The sequence below is a fragment of the Crassostrea angulata genome, unplaced genomic scaffold, assembly GCF_025612915.1.
Source record: "Crassostrea angulata isolate pt1a10 unplaced genomic scaffold, ASM2561291v2 HiC_scaffold_126, whole genome shotgun sequence".
Lineage (NCBI taxonomy): Eukaryota > Metazoa > Mollusca > Bivalvia > Ostreida > Ostreidae > Magallana > Magallana angulata.
Genome location: NW_026441681.1, coordinates 114,766 through 131,000, shown reverse-complemented (window position 1 = coordinate 131,000; position 16,235 = coordinate 114,766). Strand labels below are relative to the sequence as shown.

The following is a 16,235-nucleotide window of genomic DNA, read 5'->3' as shown; positions in this document are numbered from 1 at the left end:
CATTATGATTATTGTATTATCTAAAAATAGAGTTAATCAGTTTCAGTATTATATAGCTATTAAGCTATTAATTTGTAATTTTGTAGGTAGAGTCATGACAGACATGGCAGTGCAGACAGATTTGACATTTAATGATCTTAAGGACTGCACTGACCAAGATCTTCAAGGAGGAAGTCTGAGCCGTACCATCTTTGTGAAGAATGTTACCAAGGATGACACATCCTGTAAATTCTATACAGGTACATATTATATGTCAATTAATTTATATTTCACATCTCAGATTTAATACTTCAAGTATCTTTGTACCCTATATACACTGAAGGACAGCTAGCTAGAATACCAGAAAATAGTGCAGTAAGTATGAGCTAATGAGTCACTTAACTTTGCATAGCTACTTTCCCTTTGGGAATTAGAAAATGTATCTGCAAGCCTCTAGCTCCCAAAAACTTATAAATGTACATGTCACAGTAGTCAAACATTTATATCCTTTTGATTTAACCCCTATATAACCATTCTTATATGTATGGTCCTTGGTGATATTGAACATTTCAAAAAAAATAAATCTATACAAAAGCTAGCTAGTATACATGTAATTTAGTCCATGGAGTAATTATAACATTTTTTAAGGTCACTCTATTGTCATAGACCCTTGTCAACTTTAAAAAGCTGTCCTTTACCAATTAATCTACATATTAAGTTTTTAATTTGTGAGCCAAACTTGCCTAAATTTGGTTTTTAATCAAACAATAGAAGAGGAGAATATAATTGTGAAATTCATGATCCCTCCACAACCCCCTCCCCCCCCCCCCCAGGAGATAATTTAATTGATTTGTTCCTGTGTGCTTCTCAGCTTTTTATTCATTAGAGTCAATATTTTGGTTATTTAAATATAAAAAAAAACTGCATATGTATATGTTTAAATTTGCACTTTAAAATTTGGTCAATCAATTACAGGTGTGACATTGGCCACTCTGATGTTGATCTTTGATGTAATCCGAAGCAAGGCAGAGAGAATGAGATACTGGCAGGGAAGTGCAAGAGACCTACCTGATGCCCCAAATGGAAATGTAAAGAATTTGCTTGAATTTAATACTGAACGATTATGGTAATTTGCAAGAACAAATTTAAAAGTAGCTAAATATAAAAAAATGTTCATTGCATGCATGGTGCTTATATGGCCCAAGCATGTGGTCCACTGTAAACTAAGGTCAAGGTAATTAATAGACTTTAAATATGTTAAGCATGTATTAATGTCAATCAATTAGCTGTGTCTTTAGCAAAATATAAAAGGACATCCATATCAAAAGCATGGTGCTTATATGGTGTAGTTGAAATTTAATTATACAAAAATGAAACAAATTTTTGATTACTAATTAACACAAACAACTGAAACTAATTGACATGCTCTATCATGTGTCTTAGAGTCTTGGTTATTGCCAGTCTTTTTTTTATTACATTTCTCTCTCTCTCTCTCTCTCTCTCTCTCTCTCTCTCTCTCTCTCTCTCTCTCTCTCTATATATATATATATATATCAATTTATAGTTTTCTTTTTCATTCAATTAGAAAAGAGGACCTGCACGTGTACTATCCTCCTTTGAAGAATTTCTGCTAACCCTTGTAAGAATCAGAAGAGGCCTTGATGTTGAGGTATAGGCTGACATCTTCGCCATATCTTGCTCAAGTATAAGCCGCATATTTATAACCTGGATTAATTTGTTACAACTATAACTCAAGTTTTTAATCCAATGGCCGACCAGAGATCAAATTCGTCTGAAATTACCTAAAGTGTTCAAGTGCTTTTCGAGAACTAGAGCTGTGATTGACCGCACTGAGTTTTTTATTCAACGACCAAGCCTACCATCTAGCCAGCGTGTGACATGGAGTTCATACAAACACCATAACACTGTTAAACTATTGGTTTCTATTTCCCCATCAGGCTCATTTACATTTATTTCAAAACTTTGGGCTGGTTCTGCATCAGATAAAAAGATAGTTGAAGAATCTGGGTTTCTGAATAACTTAGAGTATGGTGATGATATAATGGCTGATAGGGGTTTTATGATAAGTGGTGCTCTCGCTCTTAAAGGTTGCACTTTAAATATACCACCCTTTACATGTGGAAAACAGCTGAGCAGCAGAGCAACAACTAAGACTAGGAGAATAGCAAGAGCCAGAATACATGTGGAAAGAGCTATAGGGGACTTGAAAAGTTTAAAGATTCTTCAAGGTATTATTCCATTGAAAATTAAACCCTATTTAGATCATATTGTATGCATATGTACTGCTCTTTGCAATCTAAACAACAGAAGAGTAAAGTAGGATTCACATTGTATTGTAGATTTAAGTTACAATATTACACTATATGGATTTGTACCACATGTACCATGTACAGTACCGTAGTTTTAAGACTCTTGAGCAATTGCTTTTTTTACATCACCTGATATCAACTCTTGTAATACATTTGAAACATAGAACTTTTTTAACTTTGAAACCATCATCTGAAAGAAATTGTCATCATAATACAAGGTATTACTACATATCCTTTAGTTGTATAGATAATCAAGTCACATTGCTGCAAGCCATAGATACCAAGCTGGCCTTGAATCTGGTGGTAATAAGGTCCATCTGCTGTTACATGCCATGTTCCATTCTCCAGAATGCATCCTTTCATTTGCGCTGCTTCCTTCGGTTGCTTGTTCCGCAATGAAAACGGACACTTAATTTCAATAAGTTTGTTAGAATGACATAAGCAAGACACTAGTCCATCAATACTACAAGCAATAAATGGGTGTTGCTCAGAAATTTTAAGTCCATGCTCAAAGATTTTGAGTTTTTTATGTTTTCTACATTCACTGATTTTATACAGTTTGCGCACTTTAGGTTCCATTTTCAGTCCCCAGTCACAACACATTGTACTGAATTTGTTTGAAGGTTTGTGGACATAACCCATCAGTTCAGCTAGCAAGCTATCATTATAAGACTTACTGGTACATATTTTTTCAAAATTTGATGCTGTCAGGAGACCTTTCCTCATTTCAAACCAACATTTGTTTTCACTTTGGCCCAAAGTCATTTCCTGTATGTTGGATATTTCCTCACACGAAAACTTCAAATTTTCAAACAATTTAGAAGAAAGCTCATCAGTATTAGAGATGTCGGGATTTTCTTTTAGGAAGTTATTCGCTTTTGTTATAATGTTAAGTGGCACTGCTGATTTGTTAACTTTTTCGTGTACATCTTGTATTTCTGGAAGAGGGAGGAATTCAAGAGCACAAGCATCTGGGTTAATCTGAAATTAGAAAACAATGTTGTATGACCATAATTAATACCGTACATTAATTGTATTTTGTAATTGGTAAATGTTTCATTGATACTCTTTTCTTATCAGTCATACATGTAATTCATATGTATTTAATATAATGATGATGATCAAACTATGATTTTTTATACCCTTGCTTTCGAAGGAGAGAGGGGTTTACTGTTTTGCCCTTGTGTTTGTCTGTCCGTCCGTCTGTCTGTAAACAAAATTTCTGTCACATTTTTCTTAGAAACTATAAATCGCAGGTGCTTGAATTTTTAACATACCTACTCTTTGTTTAGGCATGCCATAAAATGGGATCCATTTTTGTACCTGTTTCACTGTGTTAAATGACGACTTTGTTTATATATATTTAAAGCCTTAATTTTCAAACAAATTTTTGTCAAAGATTTTTCAGATGCTATTAATTGCAGATACTTGAAATTTTAACACGCTCTTTGTTCAGGGATTCATTTTTTAACCAATTGGACATTAACTTATATTAAATGTCTACTTTGATTTTTTTAGCCTAAATTTTCAAATTTTGTCAAATATTTTTCAGCAACTAATAATATACCAATCGCAGATTCTGAAAATTTTATGTTTTACCTGATGGAGTTTACGGGCAAAGTCAGTTTTGTCTTCCTCGCTAATGGGGGCTCTGTCATTTAAATGTCGAGGATCAAAGAAGGCATTTTTTACTTCCTCAATTGGCGCATTCCTGTCACTGAAATACAATTGACATAACATATCATTCAACTCTTAATGATTAGATTGTTTCAACATATATTTATTTTTATAAAATGGTTATATATGTTGTCAATATGTTAAATACTTTCAATTAATTAATTTCATTGTCAATCAATAGAACATTACAAATCAAAATTGAGGTTTATATTTGTTAAGTAAAAATAATTGTACTAAATTACAATTTTAAAATGTAAAATCTGATAACATATTTTGTTTTGGTACATGTACATGCATTTCCATGTTCAAGGTTTCTATGATTAAATATGTATTGTTTATACCTGTAGCTTGCCTTATTTCTACTGGCTGATCATGTGCTCGTGGCCTTTTTTTCCATTGGCATGGACCATCCGTGACGGATTTCTGCTCATAACTTTCCAGTTCATACAAACTTGCACCGATATGTCCACAAGCTCCGTCTGCTCTAAAATAAGTTTATAAAACTGATATAAAATACTTAATTCCAAAATTTACAAAACTTTATTGTGTGGGCAGATATTGCAGGCACATAGCATAAGGGGGATTCTTAAATTACTGTGGAATCATCATGTTTGTTTGTTTTATTTTTTTTGTTTTAAAGAATTTTTGCATGAGTTTGCCTGCCCCCCCCCCCCCCCCTTTCAAAAACGATGCTACATGCCTGTAATAAACTACATGTATGCAGTTTGTAATTAAAAATATTAATGGTTTATCACTGCAAAGCTTTATAAACATCCATAGACAGTGTATATGTTTATGCAGATGGTTAAAATCATTTTGAAATTTGCATGATCAATAGCATATTGAAGTTTGCTTTTTATGTGGTTATAAAAATGTTATTTTTTTAACATGCGCTATATATATTAAACCAGCTAACATAAATACTCATAAATAGCTTGTACTGCAGAATAATTGCTTTTAAAAATGTGGAATTTGATATCAAGGCAAAGTAGAAAAACATACGAAATGCAAGTAGCTCATAGGCTATTCAACTTACCCTCCGGGACATTCACAGTATGCAGCCAAAACTTCCCCAGTGGCATTTGAAATGATAAACCAAGATTCATAGTATTTCTTTTGATCGAATGTCTTGTCCCTCTGAGTAGGTTTTACTCTTGTCTTGAAAACAAACGTTTGTCCATTACGCACACATTCTAAATGTTCCACATGCCCGTCATAGTACAGTCTATAATCTTCTGCGCTTTTGATAGCTTTGAGCTTCTTCTTGTCATAATCAGCCCGGTGTAAAAGCAGATAATTGAATATATCATAAAGAGTAAAGTTTGGAATATTGGAAAGGTCTGAAGTGAAGCCAGTAAGTTCGAAAGGGTTTACATCGCAGCCTGCTGTTTTATATCTCTCTTTGATGACCTTCTCTGTGTTATCGCCAGTAAAATCAGGATCTGTAGGGCATTTAAAGTTGAAAATAAATTCTGCTATTTTAACCAACTCATTCTTTTTATACCCAGCAACTGAAATTCCCTTTGTTTTGAGAAACTCGTGCAATTGTGGAACTGTTTTTTCGCTGAAGGCAGCCGACATTTACGAGATTGTTTACGTGCGCTAAGCAACTTCTTGTCCGTAGTCACGTGATTCCGCGTATAAAAATGAGATTCATTGATTTGACGAAACGAAACTCGGGAATGGTCTATTCAAGGATAGCATGCCTGTGAAGTATGGTTACATGAATAGAGACTTACGTTTTTTGAAAATAATTTGATTGTATTTCGTTCCTTTCACTACAACGATAATTTTCGGAAAAGTCGTGAATCGTAACGCAGTGATTTTGAGGTAAATTCTGAACCAAATTTCTCAATTGTTGGACTTGCCATTGAGCCCCCATATTATGCATTGGAAATTTTTCGAGAAGCTTAATCATATATTGGAAAAGTTCAGCAGGCTTTGTAACCTTTTTCACGAGCATAAGTTTCTTGGTGTCGCCTCTTTTTGACTTAATGTTTACATAATCAAAACACTCCCAAGAAACATCAGGGGAAGCGTCGTCAGTTCTTAGTTCCTCGGGGTGCAAGTGCAGTTTCTGAACACCACAATCCAAGCAAGTTCTGTCTAAACATGATTTGTTATGTAGACCGTCGGAATTAGAAGGACAAAGAGTTTGATTACTTATTTCATACATATCATGATATATTACAGGGTCTGTAACATAAGTCTTTTTGAATGACATGCATGCTTTAAAAACGTATTTCATTTCAAGATGATAACGGCAGCAACAAGTAACTCGATCCTTTTGACGAGCTGGGCGAATATAGTAGGGTTTACATGCCTCAAAAAGTCTTTGAGAAATACGAATTTCTGGGTTTTTTGAAATAAAGTTGGCATATATTTCTGTTTGTGTTTTTTCTAAGATATGAACAACGTGATATGAATACTGTTTTGGGCCTATTCGAACCCTTTTCACGTCATTTTTGTTTCCAGTTGGGTGCGAATTTTCACCCAAACACCAAAAATCATACACACCTTTTCGGGTATCATCAGACAGAGCATCAGATCTTGTTTTCCGCTTTGTATAAGTGAACGATGATGATTCCGAATGTAAGATTTTTGTACGAACTTTGTACCCTTTTGATATTCTACGGATCGGAAGACCAAGTTTTTTTGCTAGTGAAGACTTTGCTCTTGTTTTTAACAATTTCGCCGCTGAAAGAAGCTGTTAGAAAATCCATGGCCTCCCTTGCTTTGTCGCAGCGTTTAAGTTTTAGCTTTGAAACCGATTCTTTTATGTCACACAGAACGGACAATTGAAGTGTAGCTGATTCCTATTCCTCTGGAGAAGGAATAATTTTGCAATTTTGAAGTAATTTAACAGTTGGAGAGTTAGCATTTTTTAGAGAGGCCGCAATGGTGGCTGCTCTTTTTGTCGGGGATGTCGGTAAATTTCTTTTTAATTTTCTCACAGCTCGACATTTTTGCATTTTGTTTTTAAATGGTGACCTTAGGTTACCGTCCTCTGTATTTTCGCTCCGAATTTGGCTGTTGTGTTTTTTTTGGCGCCATCTCTTTTGTGCAAGCGATTTTCGTTTCCGCATTGATTCCTCGTGTTCAATTAATTTTTATCTACTTTCCTTTTCTTTTTTCTTTCCGTTCTGATTATTTTCTATTTTGATACGTTCTCTTTCGCGCTGTTTACGTTTTCTCAGCGTCGCAGCTTTGACTGTCTCTTCTGAAATTCGATGTACATGTAAATTCATTGTAAAATTTATCAGTAGTCTACTGTTTTAAAAATTAAAATCGGCAAATTTTAAACTTTATGAATCTATACGTATGTTTTTATTAGTATTATACTCTGCAGAACAAAAATATCTAATTTGGTTTGTTTTATCACTTAACCGAAATCATTACTGCCCATTTACTTGCAGTGAACCCGTTTTACCTTTCGGCGGAAAGATATTGGAGTTGGAATCAGTTTTCTGTTTTTCCTTCACTCTCCTCCTCCATTCCTGAGTCTGTTCTACCCTTCTCTGTTTCCTTTTTTCTTTATTAATTTCAATTCTTTGTGCAGCAGTCAAAGACCCTGTTTAATTAATTAAAATACATGTTCATCGTCACATCACGTCATTTCGTCATTTTACATATACTTATGGCAAATAATGTCGTTATTATTTCATTTGTATTAATGAATTAATTCGACTCGCTAGGTTTGGATATTTGGCATCAATTTAATTTTTAAATTGTTATTCCTATTTTTTAAATTATTTTTCTTAGTATATATATTTTGCTACTTTTTTTCACAAAATAATCTGTAGGTACATGTATTTATAATGTTCACTATAACTGTTTTTATGAAGAAAAAAAAAACGTACACATAACGTTTTGAGCCCTTGCGTCATTTTACGTACCCGTGACATATAATGTTGACATCATTTTATTTGTAAAAATCAATTATCTTGATTTGTAATGTTTGTATATTTGGCATCAAAATGTTTGGGAGAAAAAGCACATTTCTAACTGCGATTCATTTTTGTGAATTTTTTGCACCATTTTTTAAAAGAAGTGTCCAAGTTATTTTCTCTTTTCATTGCTAATGCAATTTAATGTATTTTTATGAAAGTGTGACATTCATGTTGACATTTTGATACGTCTCTATTAAAAAAAATTGCGGACACATGTACTTTTTTTTAATGGTTATACAACCTATGAAAATGCACATTCTATAATGTTTTTTATTATTATGAAATATAGCCAAGAATTGTTTTTATAAGCATGATACTTGTGATCGCCATGCTGCGCATAACGTTCGACTGTGAAATATCTCTCTTGTGACACGTGTTTTAAAAAAAATAGTTGAATAACGGTTTCTGTCAACAAATGCTTTTAAATGAGGAATTAATAGAAGATATATGTATACAGTTTTACTGCCAACAATGCATATATATATTATTTTAAAAAAAGCTTCAATAGATCCTTGCAAGATCCTGGATCACAATTTATATTTTGTAATTTACCTGAGCCTGGCGTGGCCATTTTCAAGTTTTGTTACCCATCTACATCTTCATTCTGAGATTTCTTTGACCCGGCGTTGATTTCTGGCATTGATTACGTCAAAAACGTTATGACGTATATCTGTTACATCATCACAGTAATTAGTCCGCCAAAAATGTTCCCCCCAAAATGAACATTCACTGAGATATTGTAGTTTATTTGAGATATGTATTTTAAAAGTGTTACCTATCTACATGCCATTTTTAGTAAAATTTTAAGGTTTTAACACCGATTTATCAAATATAAATAAAAATCCTACATGTTAATACATTTTTTATTGAGGTCCACACGCATTCGAACAGATTGGTATATAAAATTACATATTTCCCTATTTCCTGTTTTAAAAAAATAGTCTAATACTGTGCGCGCACTCTGAAAGGACATTTTAACACCAACACCGTGCGCGACGTCATTTGATTTACGCACATTTTTTTTATAATATAAATTTTCAGACTTTTCCGAAAATTATTTTCGAGAAAACCACATATGAATCATGCCGTGTAATACCGATATTAAACATACTATTGATTCCATCAATGTACGTATTAGCAATCAAATTATTTCTAAAAAATGGTATGGATCCAAGCAATATTGAACTCTAGCTTCGTTCAACCTGACGCTCGGCTGTCTCCGTTAATCTCCGACAAGCAAGCGAATTATCTGCTTGTCGAAGATTTACGGAAACTACCGATCGTCTGGTTGAACGATACTATAGTAAACTCTAGCGTAGGAAAACATACCACTACAAAAAATGTCTGAATTGTTTTTCCTACCATTTAAAATCTTACTATTTTCAAGGTATCAATAAATAAGTTACTGAGAAACAATGCTTCAGAATTCATTATAGCGAATTTATAGATTATTTCTGATATCTAAGTTGTGTCAGCGGTGATTATTTGAGCTGAGGTCCTGTGGTGGATCGCATTCCGTTTCTATCCGATCCGTTTATATCAGTTTATTTTGTCGAAATTGTCACGAACTGTTTTCCGTATTAACTTTTGGCGCTATATTTTAGCTTCGCACATTTTCCTATGTTCCAAGGCATTCTGTCTTTCTACTCTTGCCAAAACTTACAGTCATTACCAGTGTAAGTAAACATATATGTATTTTGTACATTATTTCTTTCATAATTCGGTATTACCATGGTTTCTATAAACCTTTCGGTATATAACGGTGTAATGTTTACATTTTTCGGTTCACTTGACCTACATTGTCAACCTATACCTGTATCGTAGTGTTTACATAGTTTTTACATTTGTACTTTATTCTAAGTTTGTGTTTTGTTTTGTTTGCAGCTTTTATGATATTAAATCGTTATCTATCTGTCTACGTTGTCTGAATCAATCGGGAGACAGAATAGTAAAAGACTGAGACTACAACAGTATGGCGGACGAGAAGGGAAACCTTGACCATGTTGAATCGCCCGAAGCACAGAACCCAGAGGAATCTACCGCAGAGAGAGAAAAACGCATAAGAACTCTTACCGAAAAAGGAAAAGAGCTGTATGAGACTCATTGTGTGCGGTTTGTTAATGAATTAGAGAAATGCAAGGATCAGTTATCAAACGAACTCATGACAATCGCAATTGTGAAATCCAACCCAAAAGAAATCAGGGAAGCAATAAAAAGATTAGAGATTGGATGTGCAAAATACGAACTCACTCATAAAAACTATGTGGCATTGCTAGAAGGCTATTCAACAGAACAGAGCCTTAGACAGAAAAACATCCAAGTAAGTGAATACCAAGAGGTAAACATGAAGACACAGAGTGCACTAGAGGCAGCAAAAAAGCACTTGACACTCATTGATAAAGATAAAGAATCTCAAAAAACATCATCATCCAAACGAAGTGCCATAAAACTCAAACTGGCTGAAGAAACAGCAAGACTAAAGCTTATTGAAGCCCAGTTGGCAGAAGAGGAAAAGAAGGCGAGTATAGAGAGAAGACGTGCAGAGCTAAGTACCATGTTTGAACTTAACAGAACGAAACAGGAAGTAGCTGAAGAGGAATCCGATGATGACCTGAACTCACAAGAAGATGATCGTCTTAAAGATATTCCCAAACTGTCAGGCGTTGAGAAGACAAGGAACTTTATAGAAAATGCAAATTTTAAATCCCTGCAGACAGAAACAAGTTTCATGAAAAATGAAAAAATGCCTCCACAAGTGTTTAGTCAGCAAACACCTGACGTGCACGTCGACCAACTCAGGCAGCGACAACACACTCTAAGCCATTTTCCGAGTTACCCAGTATCTGCGCCCGCACCATCAGCTGCACATTATCCAAATCAACTGAGTGAATTTCATAATTTTCTGTTAAAGAAAGACATTACCATGAATAGATTTATGAAATTTGATGACAATCCAACAAATTATTCAGTGTGGAAGGCTTCATTCAAGAATATTGTAGAGAGCCTCATTTTGATACCACAGGAGGAGACAGATCTCCTGGTGAAGTGGTTAGGGCCTGACTCCTCAAGACAAGCTCTAAGTTTAAGAGCAGCAAACATCCACAATCCAATTGTTGGGTTGCAACGCATCTGGGCTAGACTTGACGAAAGATATGGCGCACCAGAGTTGATAGAAAGTTCGATCAGAAAAAAAGTTAGCTTCCTTTCAGCGCATCCAACTTCCTCGAGACGCTCGACACATGTATGATCTGGTCGACATCCTGTCAGAAATACAGTGTCTGAAAGAAGACTCAAACTATGCAGCCTTGCTTTCCTTCTATGACACCTCTTCAGGCGTGAACCCTATCATAGCAAAGCTGCCTCAGTTTCTTCAGAACAAGTGGATGGATCGCGCGGCAAGATACAAGAAATCCAGAAGTGTAACATTCCCACCTTTCACAGTGTTCATAGACTTCGTCAGTGAGATGGCATCAACCTTAAATGACCCTTGTTTCATGTTTGATTACAGAAAGGTCAATGAAGAACCGAAACCAGTGCAGAAACAAAGACAATGTTATGTAACGACAAAAAAAACTGGTGTGAAACAGGACGAGAGATCTGAATACAAACAGAAAGTCTTGTGCCCAATACACCCCAAGTCGCGAACTCATGAGTTGAAGGACTGCAAAGAATTTTTCAAGAGATCCTTTGATGAAAAGAAAGGACTGTTAAAAGAACATAGAGCCTGCTTCAGATGCTGCAGTTTAGAACATTTAAGGACTGACTGTAAAACATCTCTGAAATGTTCGGAGTGCAATAGCACTTCACACATGACCGCCATGCACATGTCAAAGACACCCTTGGGAACAGAACCAGTGACACAGACAAAGACAGAGAGAGTTGATGGCGGGGAGCATCTTGATGTCATCCCAATCAGCTCCAAATGTACAGCTATCTGCGGAAAATCCTTCAAGGGACGCTCTTGTGCCAAGACTTTAGCTGTCAACATCTACAAAACTGGGAATCCTGAGAGGTCAACTAAAGTTTATGCCATGCTTGATGAGCACTGCAACAGGTCGCTTATCAGTCCTGAAGTGCTAGACACACTAGGAATCCATACAGCGGAAACACAGTACACATTAACATCCTGTTCAGGAAGCTACCAAACAGCCGGCAGAATAGCTCATAATCTTACCATCCAGTCACTAGACAAGGACTACAACTTAGAACTTCCTACGGTGATTGAGTGCCCTGAAATTCCAAATGATGTGACTGAAATCCCGACGCCAGACGTTGCGCAGCATTTTCCCCACCTACAGGGCATTGCAAACATGATACCCCCATATGACCCAGATGTGCCTATAGGTCTTCTCATTGGCAGAGACGTGACAGAAGCTCATCACGTGCTGGATCAGATAATAGGACCCAAAGATACACCCTTTGCTCAAAGGCTTCATCATGGTTGGGTCATCATTGGAGAAGCCTGCTTAGAGAGAACTAGGACTCCCTTTATGGTAAACAGCAAGAAAACCTCTGTCAGAAAAGATGGACGTCCTTCTTTGTTTGAACCATGCAGCAAAGGCATTTCCGTAAAACGGCTGGATACTAACAAACCCCCAGACAAGGATCAGAGAGTAGCCAGTTCTTACTCAGGCGACAATCTCTTTCGTAAAGAAGATGATGATAATGAAGTCGGACTATCGGTAGAGGATAGACACTTCTTAGAAATAATGGATAAAGAAATGGTGAGAGCAGGAGATGGAAATTGGACGGCACCATTGCCATTTCGACCACACGCTCCCTTACCAAACAACAAAGAGTTAGCAGAACGCCGCGCTTACATCTTAGATAAGAGTCTCCAGAAGAATATTACAAAGAGAAAACACTTTGTCGAGTTCATGAGCAAAGTGCTCGAATCAGCAGCTGAAGTGGCTCCCGAACTAACTAAGGACAAAGAAGCATGGTACTTGCCCCTCTTTGGAGTATACCACCCAAAGAAACCAGAGAAGATCAGAGGAGTGTTTGACTCATCAGCTGAGTTCAACGGAATGTCCCTGAACAAGATTCTCACCACTGGACCTAACCTTACAAACAACTTACAGGGAATACTGATTCGATTCAGGAAGGAGAAATGTGCAATAGTAGCAGACATAGAACAGATGTTCTATTCCTTTCTAGTCAGGGAGGATCACAGAGATCATTTGAGGTTCCTTTGGTATAGGGACAATGACGCAGATGCCCCCCTAATTGAGTACAGGATGAAGGCTCATGCGTTCGGGAATTCACCCTCACCTGCCGTAGCTACATACGGTCTTAGAAAATGTGTTCAACAGACAGATGTCTATGGTGATGATGTAGCAGAATTCGTGACCCACAATTTCTACGTGGATGACGGTCTCACCTCCTTAACTTCTGCGGAAGAGGCTATCGATCTCCTTAAAAGGACACAAACTGCTCTGAAAACTGAAGGTAATCTACATCTCCACAAAATCGCCTCAAATGACCCTGTAGTCATGAGTGCCTTTCCCCGGGAAGATTTGTGTAAGGAGATGGTGTCACTCAACACGGAAAAGGATACGCTTCCGGTTCACCAGAGCCTTGGTGTGTCTTGGGATTTGCATCTCGATGCCTTCACCTTCCAGATACAACTTGAAGAGAAGCCTGACACACGGCGAGGCTGTTTGTCCACTCTTAACAGCATTTATGATCCTATGGGGTTCGTCGCTCCAATACTGCTTCCAGGAAAAATTCTCCTCCGAGAGATCACGAAATCATCAGACTGGGATGAAACTTTGGAACCTGGAACAGCCGAAAGTTGGCGTATGTGGAAAAACTCTTTATCCTCGCTGGAAAATGTAATGGTCCCACGAATGTACTTTAAAGAGTCTTTGAGCCACTTGGACTGGGTACAACTACATGTATTTTCAGACGCCTCGGAGTTAGCTGTGTCAGCCGTTGCGTATCTCAGGTCTTGCTACAAAGGAGAAATCAGTGTGTCCTTTATTATGGGAAAGGCAAAACTGGCTCCCTCCAAAGGCCACACAATACCTCGCCTGGAGCTTTGCGCAGCTTTGTTGGCTACAGAAGTTGGAGAATTCATCAGGAAGAATTTACAGACCACATTAGAAGAGATTCGATACCATACAGACAGCAAGGTTGTGTTGGGCTACCTTAACAACAAAACCAGACGCTTCTTCAACTATGTCAGCAATCGCGTAGAGCGCATATTATCAGTGACAGAGCCAAAGCAATGGGTTTATGTGTCGACAGTTGACAACCCAGCAGATCATGGTACAAGGGGCCTGAGATCTGTTGGAGACCTCCAAGAAAAATGGCTTAAGGGACCGTCTTTCTTGATACACCCTGAACTCAGCGCTACACAGGAGTATTCACTCGTGTCACCTGAATTGGATAAGGAGATCAGAATTGAAGTGAAGAAAACGACTTGTGCGTTGGATGAGGATTTCGCGGACAGATGCAACAGATTCAGTCGTTGGCACAAGTTAGTTAGTGTAATAACTCTCATAAAGGGACGTGCTAGACGTCGTTTCAAAAGGAAAGGAGGAAACGAACCAGTGAGGCTGAGGGAGGAGTCTGAAGTGGTCCTAATCAAGATCATTCAGAAGCAAGCGTATGGAGACGAAATAGCTTCATTGAGTACAAAGTCACCTGTCTCCAAAGCAAGTCCTCTGTGTCGTTTATCTCCTGTTTTGGACGAAAAAGGGATCCTGCGAGTTGGTGGGAGACTTTCTCAGAGCAGCCTACCAGTAGAACAGCGGAACCCAATCATTCTACCCGGAAAGTCCCATCTAACCGTTCTACTTGTACGTCATATTCATGAACTTGTGCACCACCAAGGCAGACTCATTACCGAGGGCGCTCTTCGCAACCATGGGTACTGGGTGACGGGCTCTAAGAGAGTTGTATCTTCTCTTCTACACAAATGTATGGTGTGTCGAAAGCTCAGAGGAAACTTTGAATACCAGAAGATGGCAGACTTGCCCACGGATCGCATTGAGCCAGGGCCTCCATTCACATCTGTGGGAGTAGATACGTTTGGCCCATGGATGGTTATATCAAGGAAAACTAGAGGGGGTATGGCACACAACAAGAGGTGGGCTTTGCTTTTTACCTGCCTCACAACCAGAGCAGTTCATATAGAAGTAGTAGAAGATATGACTAGTTCTTCTGTAATTAACGCAATCCGTCGCCTCGTGGCCATCAGAGGAGAGGTCAGAGAGTTTCGCTCTGACCGAGGTACCAACTTCGTTGGAGCCGCTGACGAGATGAAGACAAATGTAGTAAACATTGAAGATGAGCCATTTAAAGACCACCTAGACCGCCATGGGATAACTTGGATCTTCAATGCACCCCACTCCTCCCACATGGGTGGAGTGTGGGAACGCATGATAGGCATGGCAAGGAGGATCTTGGACTCAATGTTTCTTAGACAGCAACGTGAGATCACCCACGAAGTCCTCGTTACACTGATGGCAGAGGTCAGCGCCATCATTAACTCGAGACCCATTACTGCTATTTCATATGACTCAAACGCTCCCATGATTCTCAGTCCTTCGTTACTTCTCACTCAGAGGACCACAGGATGCCCCACTTTATGTGAAGGTTTGGATATCAAGGACATCTACAAGGCACAGTGGCGCCATGTCCAAGTTTTAGCAAACACCTTCTGGAAACAGTGGAAGGAACAGTTTCTCCAGAGCCTGCAATCTCGTCGCAAGTGGACTGAGGAAAGACCAAACATCAAAATAGGAGATGTGATTTTGCTGAAGGACTCGAGCTTACCCAGATTTCAGTGGCCGGTTGGAACCGTAGAGAGTGTGTATCCGTCTCATAATGATAACCATGTGCGTAAAGTGCAAGTTCGAATTGTAAGAGATGGTAAACCAGTAATCCTCACCCGTCCTATTACTGAACTGGTGCTGTTAATAAACTGAACTACTACCAAAGAGACTTTAATTTTTCACACTTCAAAGTACATTGATCTATCTGTATTTGTATACAGTGCTATTTTTTATTGTCAGGTAGTTGTATGAGATCTTTAGACATGCAAATGAAACCAGTTGGGTAACTTCTAGTCATTGTCAGTATTACAGGTACTATGTTAAGGGTTGTCGGAAAAAGGATTTGTTAGGGTATTTGATGCATTCATTTTTTAGTGTGAAAGGTACACAGTAAGGTTTGTGAAATTTGTTTTCTAGTTATAATTGTACATCATTTTTCAAACAAATAGTATGTTAGCGATATCTTGCAGATATCGGACGGGGAGTGTGGTGGATCGCATTCCGTTTCTATCCGATCC

At 37.6% G+C, this 16,235-nt stretch overlaps 2 protein-coding genes and 2 pseudogenes across 2 annotated transcripts; 2 read left to right on the top strand and 2 right to left on the bottom strand.

Annotated features, from left to right (window-relative positions):
- Positions 1-71: 71 nt before the first annotated feature.
- On the top strand, positions 72-2,205 carry LOC128169400 (uncharacterized). Its single transcript, XM_052835549.1, has 3 exons — positions 72-239; positions 955-1,067; positions 1,565-2,205. The coding sequence occupies exons 1-3, from the start codon at positions 95-97 to the stop codon at positions 1,652-1,654; spliced, it is 348 nt and encodes a 115-aa protein (XP_052691509.1). The 5' UTR covers positions 72-94; the 3' UTR covers positions 1,655-2,205.
- Positions 2,206-2,403: 198 nt separating this feature from the next.
- LOC128169398 (uncharacterized) lies at positions 2,404-5,660 on the bottom strand (annotated as a pseudogene).
- A 13-nt stretch (positions 5,661-5,673) lies between these two features.
- On the bottom strand, positions 5,674-6,867 carry LOC128169397 (uncharacterized; annotated as a pseudogene).
- A 3,041-nt stretch (positions 6,868-9,908) lies between these two features.
- LOC128169396 (uncharacterized) lies at positions 9,909-15,870 on the top strand. Its single transcript, XM_052835547.1, has 2 exons — positions 9,909-11,048; positions 11,146-15,870. The coding sequence occupies exons 1-2, from the start codon at positions 9,909-9,911 to the stop codon at positions 15,868-15,870; spliced, it is 5,865 nt and encodes a 1,954-aa protein (XP_052691507.1).
- The last annotated feature ends 365 nt before the right edge of the window (positions 15,871-16,235 follow it).

Bases quoted from the DNA above. Each gene is read 5' to 3' on its own strand.
- LOC128169400 (XM_052835549.1), top strand. From the start codon at position 95: ATGACAGACATGGCAGTGCAGACAGATTTGACATTTAATGATCTTAAG. The intron at 240-954 runs GTACATATTATA...AATCAATTACAG, and splicing joins ATCCTGTAAATTCTATACAG to GTGTGACATTGGCCACTCTG. The intron at 1,068-1,564 runs GTAAAGAATTTG...TCATTCAATTAG, and splicing joins CTGATGCCCCAAATGGAAAT to AAAAGAGGACCTGCACGTGT.
- LOC128169396 (XM_052835547.1), top strand. From the start codon at position 9,909: ATGGCGGACGAGAAGGGAAACCTTGACCATGTTGAATCGCCCGAAGCA. The intron at 11,049-11,145 runs GTTGGGTTGCAA...GCTTCCTTTCAG, and splicing joins CAAACATCCACAATCCAATT to CGCATCCAACTTCCTCGAGA.